Here is a 22918-nt window from a genome sequence, read left to right as displayed (position 1 = left end):
TTCACAAGTATGGATGACCATGAATATTGACAAAACAGTACATTTTAAAAACTTACCTGGGCTCCCATCTCTCCTTTAGGGCCCGGATTTCCCGTCATACCTGGTGATCCCTGAATGAAAGTATGAAAGTAATTGGATCCTTCATTTTCCATACATGGAAAAAATATATATAATGAGGCACATGTACATTAAATATTTTAGTCTATATAATCGCTAAAGCATACAACTCATCAGCATCATCCATAATAATAGTGTAATAGTTAAGAATTATTTTTTATTTAATATTAAGTAAACAAGTTCAAAATAAATTACGACCGCCCGACTCGCTCCCTAAATGTCTCATTATCCCAGACACATTTAAAGCATAACTGAAGAGAATGCATGGCCTTAACTACTAAAGACAGTGCACGCCCTCTACTGGCTAAGTTGCATCTTACAGGCAACAATAATTGCCATTAATTTATGTAATTAATCAGCCCTGGGACAAATAAATTGAAAAAAAAAATCGGGATCGAGGACTGATGCACAGAATATATAGCCCAAACTATTCTGATTCTTCTACGAATAATGGATGAGTAACAATTTTAAATTTAATCTAATAAACAGCCCTGACACAAAATAAAATTTTAAAAAATTCTAGCTCTGAGGTTCAGCGCAAATACAAATCATAAGAATATACCTACCAAATTTCATTCCGATTTAACCATGAATAACAAAAGTTTAGTTAGAACAAGAATAAACCCAGCGAGTTTTTAAGACCTCCTTTGAGGAGGTCTAAAAATATTTTTTTTCAACCAGACAATATCCTAATAAATAATACAAATCAAATGAATTTATTGCAGAGGTTTACTGACTTACAGGTAGGCCCGGTGGTCCCACAGCCCCACGAGATCCAGTGATACCAATATGTCCCTGAAACATAATAATTGTTATTCAACCAAGTTAATCACCTTCTAACTCTCAGGATGAACTATTGACTGTGCTTCCTACACCTTTGTGGCAGGAGTAAAAATAATAACTTATAATATTAACAACTATAATTTATGACTGAATTTGATATTTATTTGTAATAAGAAATTTGAATCTTAACATAAAACTTTTATAACATTATCAACGTTATTAATCATTTTCACATTTTTGACTATATATAGATTACCTGCACATACAAGTTTTTACAAAATGTATTACTATATATTTTTTAATTAATTTAAGTACCGGTATATAGTTCTATTATTATGAATATAAAACTCTTTGCTAAATGTCTGAAAAAGAGCAAATGTTTAAATACAAGCAGAGTACAACCAAATTATGATAAAGCATTTAAAAATAATCATAATAAAATAAATAAAAGGTTTCTACCAGATATCCTTCATCTCCTGGCTCTCCACGGTCTCCCCTCTCGCCTGGTGCCCCCTGTTAAGAAACAACTGACCTCAGAATATGCATCAAACAGCAGATTTTCCTGAATGAAAAATACAATTATAATACTCTAAGGATCATATCTAAACTACTAGAAATTGGTGATCGATCAATCACTACAATGCAGAGGTGTTCCAAGTACAGCACAATGGTGATTTTGACACAGCCTTTGCTCTCTGGGTATTTTATTTCTTTCTGAGAAATTCTGCTAGCAATGTGCAAAACTACTACTAGTAATTATTAGAGGCAAAAAAAAATAATTGATTGATCCACCACTAAATGATTATCAAAGTAAGGTGTTTTTTAAAAAATAATAATTTATTAATATGTATAGAGAGCTTGTTCATTCATTCATCTTCCATACCAGGGCATTCTCGTAAGGGTTGCTGGAGCCGATCCCGGCTGACTTCTGGTAAAAGACTACACCGTAGACTGGAGCCCCCCGGGCAGCCGTAGAGCACACAGAGAGACAGATGACCATTCGCACTCACAATCATACCTCCCCCAGCGGGATTTGAGTCCACACCTGCCCGCACCGCAGTCAGGCGAGTGAACCACTACAACATCAGGCGGCATAAGGAGATTGTGCACAGTAAAATTACCCAGATTCTATGATTTCTGAAAACTGCAGGGCACAATGAGACAGACAACCATTCACACTCACACTCATACCTAGGGGCAATTTAGAGTGTCCAATCAGCCTACCATGCATGTCTTTGGAATGTGAGAGGAAACCAGAGTTCCTGGCACACAGGGAGATCATGCAAACTCCACACAGGTGGATCGACCTGGATTTGCACCAGCACCCCAGAACTGTGAGGCCGACAAACTAACCACCCAGCTGGTGGGGCGCCTAAGGATTGAAACATTAATATCTTTGTCGTTGTTGTCACGATTATGTTAAGTCAAAATCAGACATTTGCAAACATCTGCATTTACTTTAGAAAACAATAAAATTGTTGCATATGTTCTAACATAATAACAGCAAACCATTGGTTTGTGATAGCTTTTGAGGTAAATATGGATGTTTAACAAAGGTGTGGGGGTGAAGGGATCATTAATTATTTTGAAAGCAAAGCAAGACCTACTGGTTCACCTAAGGGCCCTGGTGGTCCTGGGGTCTTATTATCCTCGCCTGGATAACCCTGAAATGAAACAATTGCACACTTAAATTTTTAATCGTCCATTCAGGATCCTGTTAAGAGCAATGTGTTTCCATTCAAAGCTTAGAATTAACAAAAAGAAAGTTATACAGGCCATAATACCTTTTCACCTTTAGGCCCTGTGGGTCCAATTGGCCCTTGCTTACCAGGATGGCCCTAACAGACAAAAATAATTAGAATATTAATCATAATAGTTAAAAAATAACAGATGTTTTTCAACACATTCAGTTATTCAGTAGATCTGGAAAAGAAAATCCTGCTTATAAAACAAGGATTGATGTACAACCAGTCGTAACAATAAAACTATATTTTACTAAGCATGACATGTTTAAAAATAGTCAGTATCCACAATTCTGTGGAGAAGTCAAATGTACATGTCTACATTTCTTTTTTTTTTTACATTGTGCAAATATGTTCTTTTAAAACACAAAAAGAGCAACTCACTGTGTATCCTGCCAGTCCTGGTTGCCCTTCCATACCCATGATGCCAGGGCGACCCTTAAAAAAATTGGGGGGAGAAATCACGAATATAAACAGTGGTTTGAAGAAATACTTTCTTTCCCTATCTTGTTTTATCTTTTTTCTTTTTTTCAAATGATGGTTTAGCTAAATATAGCTTTGGCTTCAACCACACACATGCTGGGATTTTATGATAGACAGATAAATATTTTCTCCACACCTATCACAGCATGGTCAAAATGGGTTTAGGCATAAAAAAGAAGCAGTTTTGTGGAGAACTGGATTGCGAACAATGGATTCCTTCAACCTGGAATTTCCCTTATTTTTTTACTCTCTCAGCCTTACACAAATGTATTAATATAATCCAGAAGTTAAAATTGGAGACAGTTTACTTAAAATATACCTAAAGGAACCAAAGTAGGTTAAAAAGTGTATTTATATTTAAATTTGAACATTTGAAGTCTTTTCTTATGTTGTCCAACAATAAATTTTCTAGTTATAATTCCAATAATGTATTTGATCAATGTATCTATATTATAGCTCATGCTACCTGCTAAAATGTGCAAGGATCTAATGTTCATTTATATAACCATTCAGATGTTCACTGTTCTGAACAGGCTATAAGCACTTAATTTCAGTGCTCAAAATAAGGAAAGATGAAGCGAATTGGACACTAACTGGAGGCCCTCTGGTTCCTCTGACGCCTTTCGGTGCAGTTTCGCCTGGTACGCCAATGTTGCCACGGTCTCCAGGTTCGCCAACAAGACCAGCGATACCTTTCTCACCCTGGAAGGAGACACAATGACAACTTTGTGCAAGATGTTCAATTACACAGCCAATTGAAGGACATATTTAGACAAACAACCTTCCACGCACTTGGATTCACACCTACGGACAATTTGGAATCTTCAATCAATCTACAAGGTGTAAACACGTAAACCCTACACCAGGGGTGTCAAACTTAGTTTGGTTCGCGGGGAACATTCAGGCTAATTAAATCTCATGTGGGCCGGACCAGTTTACTTTTGGCCCAAAAAGTTAACTTAGTGGCTGCCAATGACGGTGCTAGACGTCCAATCCACTTTGATTGGGAGGGGCAAATTAACTTTCTACGTGTCGTCAATGGCACTGAATAATCAACATCCACAGCCAGATTAAGTGAATTGGACATCTATTGTTGTCAATGGCATGCAATGAATTACTTTTGTGACACTTCCTTTTTATTTTAGGGTACTCATAGGTCACATGCTGTACATCTTAAATCATATCCTATTGCTTCTTGCGGAATATGCGGGCTGCTTACTGTTCGTTCATTGGTCGCTTTCTGCTAATTTTTGGGGCATTTCCAAATTTGCTTCCTGTTGGAGTTGGGGGATTTTTAAGATTTCAAGTAAACTCATTGGCTGCCATTGACGGTGCAGTTTTGACTTCATAGACCAAAAGAACTGATGTGACTGTGGATAAGGAATTGAGCAGAGTGCAGTTGTGCATGCGCTCAATCACACAACTCAAAAAAATTCAAATTTTATCACCTCCATGTTGAAAAAGATAAAAGCAGTTGATTCTATCTATATTAACAGTATAAACAGGGCTCACATTAAGGAGTGTCCGAATGCTCGGGGCAGCCAAGTAGTCTTTTCGGGCAGCTAATTAGGTTTTGACAGCTGGTAAGGTTTTGATTATGTGGTGTAAAATAAATAAGGAAAATCCCAATCGCTTCATCTGTTTGGCTTCCTGCCATGGGGGTGGCCATTTTGTGACACATTTTCGTCTTCTGCATAGATGGATGCGCATGGGACGTGTTTTCGCTGCTTTCTTAAAGGTGCCGCCATTGTGCAACGAATATTAGGTTTTTTTTTTACGCAGGGCGGTGCACATCAATCATGTTCCGTTTGGGATTTCGTCTGCTCATCGTCATTGTACCAGTACTCAGAAAATGTTTCACCATATCTGTGTTTGGTATTACTATGTAATAAATTAGGGCAGGTGGATTGCCACCTCACGAAGTAAGATAGATGGGTTACCTGCCCTGGGCAGGTGGCTTAAAATTTAATGTAGAACTGAGAATGAGCTAAAAAGTGCCTGCCAGGCAGAACAATCTCACGGCCGGATTGGACCCCAAGCAGGCTGCATCTAGCCTGCGGGCCGTACATTTGACACCCCTGACTCACACCGAAAGGCCAGAACCCAGATTGGGACCCAATATCCGGCAGATGTGGAAAACCAGTCGTTCATTGTGCTGTCCTGCTTGTTAGTCTGTAAATGTTTTCTTTCTTTTTACCTTCTTTCCACTGCGTCCCCTGTTTCCTGGGGACCCTAGTTTTCCTTCTGTCCCCTGCAATGGAAAATAAATACCAGACACAAAAGAACGTTTATCATTCATGAGTACAGTGAATTAATCCTTTTGAAAATTATTTTGTGGGGACCCTACCTGCCATTTTTAGCCAGAAATTTTACATCTGATTATCTTTGGTGTCAAGACACTATGTGGATGTTCATTTTGACGTGTGTATTGGTGCTAAATTGTGGCAACCTTAGGTAATTAACAACTTTTTAAGGGTATCCTAAAATCTTATTTGTTGATTGTGGATCGGTTTCAGTCCTCATTGTATTATGCTAACCTCTACTGTTGTGATATACTCAGGATGAACAACTTAATGAATTAGGGTCCATATGATTGGTTGGTCATTTAATAATAACAAATCTGCACTTCTTATAAGATAAGCATTTAATTTCCATATTTTATTAGTTTTACAAAAATATATCAGTAATTCCATCCACTTCTGTTGGATTGAAATTCTTTTTCAAAATATCATCATTGTGACAATGGGATATGAAATATCCATATCGTGAAGATTGCAAAAAATTAATCATTTCACTTTTGGTGCACTCATTGGCTGTATCCCTATTTAGATATTGTTCTCCTCTAGGCTAGAGAAAATTGTGATTCCTATTTATTCTCATAGCACGTTTATGATATCATTTGGAAGTTTAATCGTTTGGACTACATAATTGATTAGCCTTAATTACAATACATTCATTCGTTTATTTTCTGAACCGCTTATCCTATTTTCTGACACAATATCTTGATGATTCGGTTTTCAGTTGCCAAAAAATAAAATTATTATTCCGTTGTGCACTTATTTGGACTACCTTAAAAGACATCCATCAGGAGCATTCCAATTTGTTTATGTCACCTAAATGTAGAGAAGGGTGACCTCTGCTGGAGAACATTTGCATCATTTGGTTGGGACTGAGGAATGTTCATTTGGTGGCTTTAAGTTTTAGTGTGTATAAGGAAAAATAAGTCATCATAAACAAACCAATTAATTCATGAGAATTTAGAGGGAGATGGCATTTATTTCCTTAGCACCGAGGTCTTTTTTCTGTTCCTACTAACTGCAGTTAAAAACTATATCAATGTTATACATACGCGGAAGCCCTGTTTCCCAGGTTGTCCCGGTGGCCCTGGAGGTCCAGGGACTCCTTCTGTCCCCTTGTCCCCAGGCTCTCCTGCTGTCCCCCTCTCACCAGGTTCACCCTGAAATGTGGGACGGAAAAATGTCAAACTAGCAAAAGAAAATATGGTTTTACATTTTCCAAATGCTTCAAATTAGGAATACAAAAGTAACGTGGATACTTTTTATACACAATATATCTTACCCCAATTCCACAAACATACATACACTATGCAGTTTATATGTTGTTGTCATTAACCTTAAACTGTCTTCGTTCAAAAAAAAAGTACTGAAACACAGTACGTATAATGGAATCAGATTGCATTATGAAGGTTTTGATTTTTTTTTCTTCTTTACCTTGGGTCCATCATTCCCTTGAGGACCATCTTCACCAGGCAAACCAGGGGGGCCCTATAAAGACAGTGATTATCATATATTTTTTCTCAAGTTTACATATTGGACAATTAAGAAACAGAACACAGGAATACACAGTCTATCTTAAAATGCTTCATTTGTGCATGCCCCAACTGTTTTAATGTGATTTTCATTTAACTGTGCACTAGTATAATCCTAAAGAAAATGTTATTTTTATCATTAGCCCTTAAGGTCCTGAGCCTTTTATCCTTCGATGATGCCCTGGGTATCTTGCTTGCCATATTTTTTTTCTCAGCACGTCTTCCAAATGAACTGTTGTTATCAGACTATAACCAATCACAATACCATATTAGGCCAAGAAAACGCACTAAAATAATCAAATTTGAGTGCCTCCATAGAGTACCGTCATGCACGGATATACAGATTTGCAACAATAGTATGAACCATTTGTGATACAGAACGCGGACTGGGTACATTCGCATCAAAAGCTAGAGTGCAAAGTTCTTAACTGGCAATCCAGAATGGAACAGGGATGTTGTGGTGGTGGACTTTCAGTAGTGACATTTTTGGCCAACGAAAGTGTTAAAGCAGAGCGAGCCAGCCATTATGAGTATTCTCTCTGTTTTGTCAAATGTGTTCAACATACATACATACATCTACATACACAGACATTCTCAGAAATAGTGATAAGGAGAGATGAGGAATTATTGGTCTGGTTTTAAACTGAATTACAAGTGCACTTGATTACTTAGTAAATACTAATACGTTTCTTTGACAAAAGAATCAATCATGGAATCAATATAGAGCCTGAGCAGATCAATAAAAAGAAGGGAAAGGTTATTTATACACCAAAAAGAGACCGTAGTATAAGGTTACTTACTCTAATTCCCTCTTGTCCCTCCTCACCTCCATCTCCTTGAATCCCAGCATCACCCTATGGAGTCAAAACACAATGCCATCTTGGGGTTAAACTTTTGTTTGCGTGTGTGTGTGTGTATGTATGTATGTATGTATGTATGTATGTATGTATGTATATATATATATATATATATGTATATATATATATATATATATATATATATATGTATATATATATATATATATATATGTATATATATATACACAGCTACATGGTCTGAACAGTATCTTCAAGCAAATCAAACAAGCACATTAAATATTTTTCTATGTTGCTATTATTACAAAATAATATCCACTTTTGAAAAATGTAATTAAAAAAATATTTCAATCGTTTTTTCTGGTGCTTGCATAACATTACAAAGTTACACATACCTTCAACCCTGACTCTCCAATGGCACCTGGTTCGCCCTCTAAACCAGGTGCGCCCTAAGGAAGTTGAAAGCACCGGTATTTAGAAAAATAAATGTCAACAACTTATCAACCAGTTGAAGAATATTCAAGGAAAACTACATCAGGGCCTTGCTCTCCATCAGGTCCTAACTCTCCAGGAGGTCCTCTGGGTCCCTACAAGAAAATAAACATTGTAAAATACCTTGAATTGAGTAGCCTCATTGCTTGGCTTCCTACATAAAGCTGTGATATATCAGCAGAACAGACATAATACACAAGTCGTTCAAACAAACACAAACAGGCAGGATTACACGTATGCAATAGAGGAACCTGATAACATCGACAGAAGCAAGATGAGACCCATAACTAATACCTCCCCTTGTGCTATGGAAACCTCACACCCTGACAAATATTTGATTATTTGACATTCTTGATTTCCCCGAGGGCATGGCTGACTTCCAGGAATATTAAAAAACATCGACACAGCTCCAAGTAGGAAGAGTTATGTTATAAGTTTTGAATGTGATAGAAATGGAGAGCAGAAAACAGAGACGAAACTAAAACAATGCCTTCTGTTTTCCACTCAAGCACTTTCAACCCTAGTAATTAGCCACAGGAAGCAACATCAACCAGCACTGACTATTTGGAGCACATCAACATAAAGTGCAAATGTGGTTTCCACATGGCTTTTATAATTCAGCGATAATAAGCAAGAAGGAGGCATACTTACAGTCTCACCGTGAGGTCCCAGCTCTCCTTTACTTCCTGGAATACCTGGTTTACCCTGGAGACATGCATAACGTCAACCATTAATTGTTGTGTTCTCTAAGAATAAATCAACCTCCTCTTTTTTTTCCACACGACCATCGCAATTAAGGAGAAAACCACAAACAAAATGAATATGTATGAGATTTTAAGTGCTGCCTGATACACATGGGACAATAACGCTGTTGGTCGTTATTCCATGAAAGAGGCTCTTCATTAAAGTCTAGACGTTGTGTTGCTAAGATGAGACAGGGCACTAACTTGAAACAGTACTGAAGCTAATATTGGCAGACTAGACTTGTAAATTTCATGCATTAATCATAGCAAATTCAATTGAAAAACATTTACAGTACTTTCCATTGACTGAGTTGAGTGAGGAAAATGCACTGTGGGTAGCTGTCCCAAGTAAGTACAGTAATACCTTGAGATACAAGCTTAATGCGTTCCGGGACCGAGCTTGTATGTCAATTTACTCGTATCTCAAATCATTTTTCCCATTGAAAATAACTAAATACAAATTAATCTGTTCCCACCCTGTGAAAAAACACCCAAAACAGGATATTACAATGGAAAAACATCTTTTTACTTGTTCTGATTCACCACCTACTCACAAAATAACAAATACCTATCTAGTGGTTATGATCTTCAATACTAAAATGTGACATTACTCACAGGCTTCCCAGGAAGGCCTCTCTCTCCTGGAACACCAACTTTGCCCTTCAAAGAAAGAAACATGGATATGAAGTGGTTTGACACAATTGACTAAATATGATACTGGAGTAATTGTTTAACTTAGCTATTTAAATGAAGGATTCAAAAGAATAAATCATTACATAAGCAATCTTTGTGTATACATGTAAGCAAATCCTATTGTTTAGATTTTTGGGGGGGTTTGTAACTGCTCATAAAATCACTCTACTGATGACATCAAACACCTTTAAGATAAACAATGGCTAATATTAGCAAATAAGCAAATAATATAATCACATTTCTGGGATGTCAATATCTTTAAATATATAAAGGTTATGAGCTTTTTCACCATAGTACGACAATCAACAATTAAGGGCAAACATTATTTTTTTACTTTAGTGTCAAACTGAAGGCTTGCAGAACAGACAGATTTCCACATCATTTTCATCGTTTTCACGAAATCTGTTCAATTTTTTTATGTATCTTTAAATATAAAATGAATGGAAGGCCAATCATTTCATATATATTATGCATGGAACAATATGTATGACTTATAACAAAACAGCCTAGTTATTTAATGACTGGTAAATAAAAAAAATCTAAAATAACGAACGGAAAGCAGTTTGTATTGTGATGTTACAAATGGAACATTGACTTTACTGAACTATAGTTTTTGGTGTACAGACGCTCCCCTACTTACGAACATTCAACTTACGAACAACGGTACATACGAACATGTCTGCAAATTGCGTTTAAGTCCAAAAATGTTCGCAAGTCCAATTTTGTATTTCGCGTCTTTTTCGGAGTAGTACTTCTTTCCGCCGCTAATACCGACGCCTGGCGCTGTGAGAGCTCAGCTCACCCAGCATCTACCTTCTTCGTTGCAATGCGGAAGTGCGTGAATGTATCTCCAGTGTGCAAAGAACCTTTTTCATTTGTATCATTGAATATCTCATGCATCCAATATTGAATATGGTTGGTAAAAAGCTAAAGGCTTCTATTGAGGGAGTTGCAGGGAAGAGGCAAGCCATTTCATTTGAAACGAGTGGCAATAATAACGAAGCTTGATGCGCGTCGGGAAAGTGGTGAGCGTTGCACATTCAGTACCATTTATAAACAGAAAGATCGAGCAGCAGGACCCAAATATTGAACGTTGCACAAAGTTTGCAAATCAATTGAATGATGCCATACAGTGCTACTGCATCATTTATGATGAAAAAAAGAAGAAAACTGTGCAATCGTCATTAGGTCGCTTCTTTTGGCCAGATTCTAATACATAAATCTAGCTCTCTCTCTACAGTACTGTACATATTCTCTCCATTTTATTAAATGTTTTTTTTTTCAGTAAAAACCAATGCGTGTTACTTATACAAGCCTTAAACATACAAATGCACTTATATAAACCTTCAATATACTTATATCGGCCTTAAACATAAATTATAATACAAAATATAGCACTAAATCAACTTACAAACAAATTCAACTTATGAACAATCGCTCGGAACCAATTGCGTTCGTAAGTTGAGGAGTGTCTGTATACTACAATGTGTCCCTCACTACAACTTTATTTTTTCTCACATTTAATAAGAGGTAAGCAAAAAAGCTAGTGAGACACTTAAATCCCAGTTCTATTTTAGCCAAACAAATGCATGTGTATCAATTGAATGTCGCACATTGGCTTATTACTGTCATAGATGTGTCAATTAAACAAGAAAAGAGAAGGCAACGAGTGGAAACGGGTACAGAAACGGTCAACAGTGTGTTTCAATTTTCTTAAGTAGTTTTTACCTGTTTTGAATGTATCTGTTTTTGTCATCTGTTTTGGTATCTGTTCAGTGGGTGACATTTTTTTAACGTAATTTTTTAATTTTCACAGATAAAAGAAATTGCATTTTTTTCTTTTTTATTATTTCACTTTATACTTAGAAATGTCTTGCATGTTAAATTTTCCCTCCTCAAACAGATAGCAAAATGGTCATGTTCTGGGTAAATATGTTATACCAGTTCTATAAACATGATCATGTGATTCTTATGTGTGTGTTCGACATGGAGATTGGCCGACAAACAGACTCTTGGGTTGTGGCTTGAAAGGGAAGGAAAGAAGTTTGTACTGGTGTCATTCAAAAATAAGCAAATAACTGATACTCTTAATTGTGTAACATCTATTGACAGTCTTTTCGCAGTTGTTCTGTGGCCTTTGCGACTGTATTGTCTAACTTGGAACTATGCCTTTCCTGTATCTGCATTCTCACCCTCTTGCTACTGTGACAATGAAATTTCCCGAATACGGGATGAATAAAGTTATCAAATCCAATCCAATCTGTGACTTTTTTGCATTTTTAGGAAATTGGCACGCCAACTGGCACAAGGCCTCCTCTCACAGGTCAGTCTTTGTACTATAACAGAAGGAAACTCACGGAAGATAATACTCCATGCATGTGTTTTGTTGTTAGGCATTTCAAGTGCACGACACAATAAGACAGCAATATGTGAGTTATGTGGACGATTTCTCAAATTTTAAAGAATGGTTAAGATGTTTATAATCTTTATTGTTCTTCGTATAAACATGTACAAGGAATGTGCTTACTATGAAGCCAGTTTCTCCTTTTATCCCAGTGTCTCCAATTTTGCCCTGAAAGCAGAAAATATTCATATAAAGACACAAAATCTATAAAAAACATAAGAGAAAAAAATAAAAAGACAATTTTTTTATAGGGACAACCAACTATTAAGGACAGATTTTACGAATTTGCAATGTTTACCTTGGTGCCATCAGGGCCTGTTTCTCCAACTGGACCATCATGACCTCGAGGCCCCTGAGGTGTATATAAAGTCTTTATTCAAATAATCAACATGTTGTATCTGTCTTTCACATTCAAGTCTCCAGGTTGTTTTACCGTGATTTGTTCGATCTCCAATATTGTCTCAAGTCAGGAGGTATTCTTTTTTTCTCGTTTTTTTGTTTAAATGAGACATTTTGATAAATGATTTGGTAACATCCTACTGTGTATCCCCAAATCTTTAGACGTTATTCATGGCTCCTAATTAAAAATTTATTGTTCTTAAATAACAAGGATAACCCCTATATTAAAATATAGAATTAAAGATGGCGACTCAGTGGTTTTAGTGGTTAGTGTGTCGGCCTCAAAGCTCTGGGGTCCTGGGTTCAAATCCAGGTCGGTACACTTGTATGGAGTTTGAATGCCCTTCCCTTGCATCTCATCTCATTTTCTGAACCGCTTTATCCTCATTAGGGTAGCGGGGAGTCCTGGAGACAATCCCAGCTGTCTCCGGGCCAGAGGCAGGGGACACCCTGAATCGGTGGCCAGCAGATCGCAGGACACACAAAGAGACGGACAACCATGCACAATAACACCCATACCTAGGGGCAATTTAGAGTGTCCAATCAGCCTACTATCCATGTTTTTGGAAATGTGGGAAGAAACCGGAGGAAACCCACGCAGGCCCGGGAGAATAAGCAAACTCCACATAGGTGGATCGACTGGGACTTGAACCCAGGAACCCAGAGCTGTGAGGCCGACGCGCTAACCACTTGTTCCACCGGGCCGCCATGCATGTCCTCCCACATTTCAAAAAAACATGCATGGTAGGTTGATTGGACATTCTTAATTGCCCCTAGGTATGAGTGTGAGTGTGAATGGTTGTCCGTCTTCTCGTGCCCTGCGATCATCGGCTGGCCGATTCAGAGTGTCCCCCGCCTCTGGCCCGAAGTCAGCTGGGATAGGCTCCAGCACCCCCCACGACCCGAGTGAGGATAAAGCGGTTCAGAAAATGAATGAATTAATTAAAGATTAAAAAGGGCACTCCTCACTCCTATTATGATTAATGGTGTAGAAACTTCAGTGCCATTGGAGCATGATTACATCTTATCTTTTAGTTACAAACCATGGACCACATAACCTTCAGCACTAGAAAGTCCAATGTCTTTATAACAGTTTGTAAAATCCGATTCAACAAGCTATCAGACCCTGAGCCAACTCAGCTCTGATAGATCTTCACTTGTTGCATGTGTGGTCTGGTTGGGTATGTGGTTCATTGCATAGAACAAAAGATATACTGATGAATACATAAATACAGAAGTTGAAATGGGAAATTCGGATAAAAAGTTGTTGGTTTGAAGCAGCATAGGTAAATTACTGTGGGATGCCATAGATCACAATTTAAAAAAATGCAGTGTCCAGAATGTGTCATTTTTTGTTCCTTGTATTTTATTTCTGACTTGTGCCCATGTTTGGTTGGGATAGGCTCCAGCATCCCACGTGATCCTTGTGAGGATAAGGGGTTCAGAAAATGAATGAATGAACTTTAACTGCATTTGTAATTGCTAAAAAAAATAAGATAGAGGTCAAATAATGTTTCCCTTGGTCTAAAGACATTAGATGGTATCAAAAGAATATATATTTGCCATGAGTCTGGCCTGCGCTGTATATACAATAAATACATTTTTTTAAATACTTTGCAAATAAAACAGGATCAGGGAACAAATATGTACAGATTTACTGTATAAAAAAACACAACTTCAGATCTTACTTTACGACCCTTTGTACCAGCACTGCCAGGACTCCCTGGTTGCCCCTGTAGACCCTGTCAGAAAAATGTAGAGCAATATTGGTTGGAAAAGTAATGTTAAAAGAAACAGTGTTTATTGGAAACTACTCTTGATTATTTCCTTACGGATGAATGAAATGTGATAGAATTGTTTAGTTTACGCCAATGACTCTATTAGAAGGCAAATTAAGAATTAAGTGAGGGGTTCAGGAAAAGTGATCCATGAAATCAACAGTGGCGGGCCGTCAGGGCCTTCAAGGCCTTCTCTGCTGGCCTAAGAAATATCTGAATCATATATTATATTTTGTTCATCAATACTTATTAAATAATGCCAAATTGTCTGTTAGCTTCCTTTCATTGCTTTTCCCCTGGTTGCACTGCTTCCAGATGTGTGTTTTCATATTGAAGCATTTAACCAATCACATTTCAGCCATTATTTGTTGCCAGGGTCAGAAATCTGCCTCAAGGCCTTCACAATCAGTTCTGCAGGCTCGGAAGTGGATTTTACCCCATTTTAGTGCAATTTTTGCAGTTTCGCGTATGGACGTATATGGACGTATCGAGGTTCATCGCTGTCTTTTTCCCGGGGAAATGATACTCCGGGCCCGGTTCTGATGTCTAAAAAGCTCCAGTATTTGTATTTAATCAATAAATGCTGTTTTCGGCTGGATTTTACCCCATTTTCGGGCAATGTTTGCCGGTACGCCATTGACGTTCATCGCTGTCTTTTCCTGGGAAAATCACCCCTCTGGCCCAGTTGTAATGTCTGAAAAGCTCCAGTATTTGTATTTAATCATTAAATGCTGCTAGGAAGTGGATTTTACCCCATTTTTGTGCATTGATTTATTGATTATTTTTTATGTGCCGCAGCTGAAGATGCAGTAGAGGTTTTATAGCCATAAAATAGTTTTTGAGGGTTGGATTGATTCGTTGAAGGCGCTACGAGAAAATGCACGGACCGCCACTGGAAATCAATACTTTTAATTAAGCTGTGTTTGCAAAGTGTACAAGTTGTAATTGATATATAACACCTACTCCTCAATAAGAATTAAGAATTCATTGCTTCATCCACAAATGTACAGCAATAATGCTAGTATTGTAAATGAGGATATGGCACTTACAGGTGCGCCTTCCATGCCGACGTCACCAGGACTCCCAGGCAACCCTGGATATCCCTTAAGCAAAGAAAGAAACACAGACAGCAAACAGCATTATTGCAGTCCAAGTAATGTCACAGCATGAGGTTTTGCTTTCAGTGGTCACTATCCATGTTTTCCGTACATGATGGCAGACTGACCCTGAATCTGAGGTAAGCTCGCATATTTTCATTTTGACCGATCACAAGTGTAAACTATACTTGAGCCAAATTAAGTCAAGTTTATTTATAGATCCCTAAATTAGCACGAGGGTTCGATCCCAGGTCAGTCCTCACTGTGTGGAGTTTGCATGTTCTCCTCGAGCAAATCTTTGCCATGAGATAAATTTTGAGATACGAGCATATGAGACAGCCAGGTGGCCGAGACGCGAGAGGCTGCTTATGATTTATTTCTCGCCGCATCTCCCTCGTGCAAAGATCTCTACGAGCACTTGGCGGAGCGTTGCATTTTTTCCGTGTTTTTTCTTTAGTTAGTCAGTGCAGAATTAAGGCAAACACAATGGGTTCAAAGCAAGCCGATGCAATCAAGGGTAGTGCGAAGAAAAGGCATATGTTGACAATCGATATTAAGCACAACACAATCGAAAAACATGAGTAGTGTACGCGTGACTGAGCTGGCTCGCCAATATGTATGGAGAAGCAGGGAGTTCGCCTCGAAAAGCGTGGTGGAATACATTAACCTCTTTGCCTTGGTTATTGCACAAGAAGGTTTAGATTTAAATTTTGTCTCATTTTAGTATTAAACATCATAACCAGTTATTTGTTACTCTGTTAGTAGATGGTGAATTACAACCAATAAAAATGTGTTTTTCCATTGTAATATCCTGTTTTTGTGTGTTTTTTTTCAGAGGGTGGGAACTAATTAATTTGTATTTAGTTCATTACTATGGGAAACGTTGATTTGAGATACGAGTAAATCAACATACGAGCTCGGTCCCGGAACGCATTAAGCTCGTATCTCAAGGTATGACTGTATTCCCTAATCTGAACCACACAAAGAACTGTTTGGTTTTTGCATGTTCTACCAGTGCGCAGACGATATGTTACTGGTTACTTCCATGTCCCAAAAACATGCATGGTAGGTTAATTAAACACTCCAAAATGTCTGCTTGTACCAGCAACCTGTTCAGGTTGCACGACACAGGACCCCCTAGAGCAAGGGCATCCAAACTATATTCCACTGAGGGCCCCTGAGATGTCAGGTTTTTGTTCCAACTGATCCAGCACAGACAGTTTAACCAATGAGGTTTCTTCTGTATTCCTGATGGCAATCAAATGATTATACTTTTTTAAGCCAGCAGATTGGTGAAAATTTAACGTCTTCTTTGGTTGGGATGAAAGCCTGCACCCCACCGGTTAGGCCACCTGTTCCCTCGACCCTCGTCAGTATTGTATAAATCTATCCATTCTATGGAGAAAACATCAAGACAATAAAGCGTAGCAATTTTTTAAATTGAAATTTAGGCAGAATCATAAGAGGTATCATAGCTAGAGATAAGATAAGATTTGAGAATACAAAGTACATAGTTATTTTGAGTCATAGATAAACATTGGAAGTTGAATAAATGGTAGTTATAAGCCCAGCAGCGATGCTTCAATGACACAATTAAATAATGAAATTACTAAATAATATACTAGTGCATTGTCAGAATTTTCAGATCTGTTTTACATGATAATAAAAGAAAACATTTTAATAAGAATAATCTGAATATTGGATTTAGTAATTTAACTATGTACTCACTTGTGGCCCTTTCTCTCCTGCGGGACCCGTTGGACCAGTTGGACCACGGTCACCCTGGGAAATGAACCCCAAAAAATATTTTTTAATTCAGATGTTTATTAAACTACGACCTGACTGATTGAAAAAAAACCACACACATGTTTTCTCATCAAAGAACTATGAAACTGAAGTTTGGAGGGTACGAGACATAGCTGGTTGGTTTTCACTAGAGCAAGCAGGCGCTTTAAAATCAACAGGTGATCAGAACCTTGTCAGTGAGGTGAACACTACACTTGGCGTTATTAAACGTTAGAGATGCACAACTTTGCCTTATACATTTAAGAGGTTTCATGACATACGATTACTTAGCCAAGTTGTATCAAAGATGGATTGTAATATTTTAAAACCTCCAGAAGATATTAACAAACAAAATAAATATTGCATCAAGTGAAAGGAATTTTCATGCTGTCAAAGTGTGATTGGGACTGAGTGACTTAACGAGGGGGAGGTTTTGACTTTAAGAGGAATCAACTGACAATTGAGCACCTGTGAAACATGTTCTGACACACAAGGCACTTCTGTATTTAAAGGAGGTGATAAAAGCAGTACATTGGAATAAGTAAATACAGTGCACATAGAAAAAGCAATTATACATATTTTCTTTAACTCAATAAGGCTAGATATATATGTCATTTTTAACAGGTCCAAATTAATTTGGGGAAGAAAACTACCATAATTTTAAGAATGTAAGGCGCATCTGACTCTAATTAGCCACATGGTTCAAAGTGTTTTTGTAGCTACTTAGATTCCGAAAAAGTACCGCATTTTACGGACTAGAAGTCACACTTTTTTTCCATAGTTTGGCTGGACCTGCGACTAATACTCAAGTGCGACTTATGTTTCCTTTCTTTCGCTTTGACCACTGAAAGCATATTATGTTATTGTTTTTTTTAGACTATAGCTATCTGAAAATCTGTTGTTAATGATGCATTTTAAGCTGCTGATCTCCATTTTACTATTGTTACATTAACGTATTTGTTGTTTGTTTCTGATAAAATAAAACATTTCCCTCCCAAAAATGTCAGTTGTACTGTAGTGCAACTGATATATTTTCCTTTTCATTATGTACTTTTATGCTGATCCGACTTATAATTGGAAAATTATGGTAGTATAAGGGACTTTAATGTAAAATATTGTTGCTCAAAGAATTTAATTACGCAAATTTCTTTGACATCTGATAAAGGAGGAAATAATATTAAGAACCAGCTATGTTCATGGGCCAGGCAAAGAGCATATTAATGCTAAAACCCTCGAAACAGGTAAAAATTAGCTAAGAAAGCAAAGACACAGTCTTGATAGGTGCGGTACATTTTCAATGTCGAAATATTTTTCTTTCTCCTAGATACGCATACTACAGTGGGTAGTTGACGTGTGAGGAGTAGGGGGAAAAATCTGAGATACTCATATTTGATTGGCTGAAATAGTACTGGAATTTGAAAACGGCAATTTTGGGGAAATAATTGCTTTTATTTACATTTTTCTCCCACTATTACGCATAATAAATTCTGACTCTTTCCACTGGGATGCACATAATCGAGGTACTCTCTACCTCTTTAATCATTTTTTCAAGTAGCACACGCTTTTGGCCCCCTTAAGACTTAACTGTTGTGTCATGTTAACCCATTTGGTTTTAAACTACAAACTTAACGATAGTGGGAGGGGCTGGGGCAATAATTGTATCAGAATGGTGAAAATGTTGTTTTTTATCCAAATATATAAGTGTTAACTGTTTATCTGAGGCATGTGTTCATAGGCCTCTGGGGCCTCCATTTATGGCTGCTCAGCATGACCCTAATTACAGGGCCACTGATGCTGATTGACAACATGATGATAGCGAAACACACTCTCTTACCTTTTCACCATGACCTCCAATCATGCCAGATACCCCTATGAGGCCTACCGGACCCTGAAGAGATAGAAAATATGTCAAAAACACAGAGGGAAAGTGGGCTATGCCCATTTGAGAGTCGATCTTTCCTCAGCTGAGGTTTATTTCCCAACCGATCATGACACATGGAATGCCATAGGTCATAGCAATGCAATGCGTGGTTAGCAATGCAATGCGTGGTTAGCAATGCAATGCGTGGTTAGCAATAAGGTGGGAGGGCTTACTAAAGGATAAAGCTACAAGATGACACATAGTGTCAAGTTACCAACTCAAATAAATTTCAGGATCTGACAGAGGTTAAGTTGATTCAATAGATGGATCAATTATTTAAACATAAGAGCAAAGGAGCAAAATAATGACTGATGTTTACACTATTTTGTAAATATAAGGACGATTTGGAGGAGAATAGATGTAGTACAGAAATGAGGTAATTAAAACAAAGGGCTCTAACTGTTTGTCCACAAAAGTTTAAGACAACATTTGAATATGCACGATGTTGTCTTGCGGTCAAAAACAAACAAAAAAAGTTGCATACCATTACATATCTAACCTAAAATTGTTGCAGGTAACTGTTTTTTGGCCTTGGTGGGATTACTTTCATTCACGAACAGAATGTTTTTGTTAGTGACCAGTTCAAATGATGTGTGTTGTACTATGTACAAGAAATATGTTGTAAATCGTTTGTCATAATGTAAATTATACATTTGATGAATGAGGGAACGTTTTTAAAACTGGTTACATTTTTCTTTCCAATTACGCCCACTCGTGTAAAAAGGCAAAATGTATTATAGAACTTCAAACCCAATTGCTATTAGGCCATGTCGCCCTGAGAAACACGGATCTAAACCAGCTATTTGGGATTGACAGATAATTATCGTGGTTAGATTAATGACATTTTCCATTCTTTAATACATTTTCCATTCTTTTATACATTTTCCATATCTTATCTGGGTACAGTGTCTACGGGAATGAGCCTTTCCTAATCCACTCCAGTTCTTTGAATACCCGAGCTATTCACCAGCCAAAATAATTCACGTTTCACATGACATTAACATACTCTTGTCAATAAAGACTGAATTAAGGATAAAATGAACTCACTAGCAAGGCTCAATGTGATACTGTGACAGAATGAGGAAACGGACCCAAGAATTTAAGATTATCAAAACATCCGATTTCAAAATAACCTATATTGCTGCCCTGCTACAGATCAACACCGGCTCACGAGTGACCAACCACACGGACCAATGCTGTTATAATGTTTTTCTCTAGTACTGAGGCATAAGTCCTCTTTGACTCCAATCCAATATTGTGTCTACAGCTTCCTAATAATTACCCGAACAATGTTGCGAAAAATAAATAAATAAATGGCAAACTAATATGCATAATAGATATCATCAAATGTTGTTTTAAGTGTTATCACGATTCCACAAGACACCTGTAAACACTTGTGAAAAGATTAATTTTGGTGAAGATGTGGGTGAAATTGCCAGTTCATATTAACTTCATTTACTGTACGGTACATAATGAGCCAATTTCCAATTCACCAATTAGAACCGTTGAGCCTTGGTTGATACTCAATTTTTAAGGAATTGTATTAACAACACAGTTTTTATCTTAGAATGTATGTACTTAGAGATTGAATACCCAAGAAGACTAATTCAACAAACAAATCAATACGATTCTAGTCTGGAACAACTACATGTACATATAAGGTCCTATTTTAAATGGCAGCGCGGATGTCAGCTAAAGCATGAACCAGACAGTGGCTTAAAACAAGCATTTTCCAAAAAATACAAATTGAGTGGGAAGCAGTCAAGGCCTTGAAGTTAAGTGGTACACAGTAAATTAACGGCTTAGCATCAATTTGCCTTTATCCAGCTCAGCAAAAATGACTGATAGTAAAAAAGTAGCACTCTCTAAATGGTTTTTTTTTCTCGTTTCATGCAAGTAAGAAAAACAACCAACGATTTAGGAGCAAAGTGCTCTAGAAGGGTTGTAGCCTGAAGGCATAATGGCTTTCTCGAATTCGACCACAAATCCCTTAATTAGGACAAGAAGTGGTACAATGTGGCACTGTCTATCATTTACCATTGGTTTTCTTTCTTAAGAGTTTCTGTATGAAACTTTAACACAAATTTGAGTGCATGCTGGTATTTCACTCCCTTTAGATCTCTTAACCTTTGCAATCTGTTTCCCGTGCTTGTACTGTAAATGTGAAACTGTGAAAATTTATGCACTCATGTTGATATGAACTACATTTCACTGCGCATCTTTTTAAAAAAATGATCGAGTTTTGTTTTCGGGCATTTGAGTGAAGACTAAACAGGATCTAACTCAAATTTAGTAAAGTGCACTATAAAAAAATCACCCAGTTAAATTTTACTTGAGACAGTTTATGGGACACTTAGCCAAGGGTCTATGCCTCTTCTCCGATAATAGCCAATAACGGTCTCATGAATAGATCTCATGTTTTATGACTCATTGTTATCTATAAACTGATGTAATAGCATCATTTGAGCCTCCATGTGTTTAGAGCTTCAAAGTGTTTTCTGTTACCACTTAAATCTTCTGATATGTGTACTCCAGTAATGATCTCCAACTTGGTAGGGTGGTTCATGAAAAACTTCAACAGGGTAAGGGTTCATTCTGGGTCGAATATTTATTGTGTGAAAAAAAACTCACTTGTGTTCCGATTTTTCCAAGATTTCCAACGTCCCCTGTCTCTCCCTGAAAGAAGGAAATGTTAAGCAGAATACTGATTAGTTTTTGGAAATTAGAATGAAAGTGCGAACATCATGACATTTGAGCACAAAGCTTGAACAATTCCCAGTCTAAAAATAACACAATCATGCCCATACACTCATAAAAAAGAAAGTAATTCATGATTTTTACATTTAAATACTAAATGCATATTTTCAATGAAAAATCTAATGATAAATTTAAAAGAAATAATGAAAAAAGGTGAGTACATTTGTTTGCTGAAATGTAATACAGTAAGAATTAATTACAGACATTTGATTGTAAATGGAAGAGTTCTTTTACTTCCATTTTTTTCTTTCCTGTTTTGAGCAACTTATCCTCACCCCAGCTAGCCATCGGCAGTACGCCCTGAATTGGTTAACAGCCAATTGCAAGGAACAAGGAGACAATCATTCACACCTATCATGCATTGTTTTTGGGTGACATGGGAGGAATCTGAAAACCCCCGTAGGCAGGGGCAGAAAATGCAAACTCCACACAGGAAGGTCAGAGGCCAGAAAAGAACCTTTAATCTCAGAACTGTGAGGCAAACGTGCTAGCCACTAACCACCATGCCGTGCTTTCTTATTTTTAATAAATGCATTGTAAAGCTAGGTAAGACTTATTTACCTTTAAAGTGTAATCATAACAAATGTATAGTTATAGATCTCAACTTTACAGGTTATTCAGTGTGCCTAGTAATAGTAAAGAAATACCCCATTGAATTTCATATGGAAATATTGGGTTTCTCATGAAACCAACGCAAAATGTTTCTTCATGTCCTCAGGGTTCCTTCCTTTTCAATCAGTAGTTGTCGCTCAAGCTATCTTTAGTGCTTGGATCACTAGAGAGAGCCCCATTGTTTTGCTGCAATATAAGTTAATGTGTAACCTTTAACAGCACAGCAGTAATATGTGTTTTAAATGTTAAATAATTTTAATCAGTGCTTGAGCTGAGTTGGAAAACAGCCATCATGGAGTCTAGATGACTTACAAAACAAATTTTAATTTTAATTTTTTAAGAAGAAAAAAATAATTAAATGACAGGCAGAGCTGTAACCAGTCCATTCTGTGAATTTAGTTGTAAGCCTTTAAAAGTGTAAAGAAACTTGGGGTAACTTTATAAGTAAACAAAGAGGCAGTTTTGCTC

At 37.2% G+C, this 22918-nt stretch overlaps 1 protein-coding gene across 2 annotated transcripts in view; it reads right to left on the bottom strand.

The window, feature by feature from the left end:
* Positions 1-22918, bottom strand: part of col24a1 (collagen type XXIV alpha 1) — an 80096-nt gene that overhangs the window by 14073 nt on the left and 43105 nt on the right. For both annotated transcript variants that reach the window (XM_077607642.1, XM_077607643.1), the window contains 22 exons: positions 21713-21757; positions 18995-19048; positions 17104-17157; positions 15328-15381; positions 14189-14242; positions 12400-12453; positions 12225-12269; positions 9620-9664; positions 8913-8966; positions 8303-8356; positions 8165-8218; positions 7755-7808; positions 6857-6910; positions 6475-6582; positions 5323-5376; positions 3720-3827; positions 3027-3080; positions 2685-2738; positions 2508-2564; positions 1360-1413; positions 859-912; positions 57-110 (listed from right to left, as the gene is read on the bottom strand). In XM_077607642.1, coding sequence (XP_077463768.1) covers positions 57-110; positions 859-912; positions 1360-1413; positions 2508-2564; positions 2685-2738; positions 3027-3080; positions 3720-3827; positions 5323-5376; positions 6475-6582; positions 6857-6910; positions 7755-7808; positions 8165-8218; positions 8303-8356; positions 8913-8966; positions 9620-9664; positions 12225-12269; positions 12400-12453; positions 14189-14242; positions 15328-15381; positions 17104-17157; positions 18995-19048; positions 21713-21757 — 1272 coding nt within the window. The remainder of the gene's footprint in view (positions 1-56; positions 111-858; positions 913-1359; positions 1414-2507; positions 2565-2684; positions 2739-3026; positions 3081-3719; positions 3828-5322; positions 5377-6474; positions 6583-6856; positions 6911-7754; positions 7809-8164; positions 8219-8302; positions 8357-8912; positions 8967-9619; positions 9665-12224; positions 12270-12399; positions 12454-14188; positions 14243-15327; positions 15382-17103; positions 17158-18994; positions 19049-21712; positions 21758-22918) is intronic.

The sequence above is a fragment of the Stigmatopora argus genome, chromosome 8 (assembly GCF_051989625.1).
Source record: "Stigmatopora argus isolate UIUO_Sarg chromosome 8, RoL_Sarg_1.0, whole genome shotgun sequence".
Classification (NCBI taxonomy): Eukaryota; Metazoa; Chordata; class Actinopteri; order Syngnathiformes; family Syngnathidae; genus Stigmatopora; species Stigmatopora argus.
This window is presented reverse-complemented; position numbering and strand designations above follow the sequence as displayed.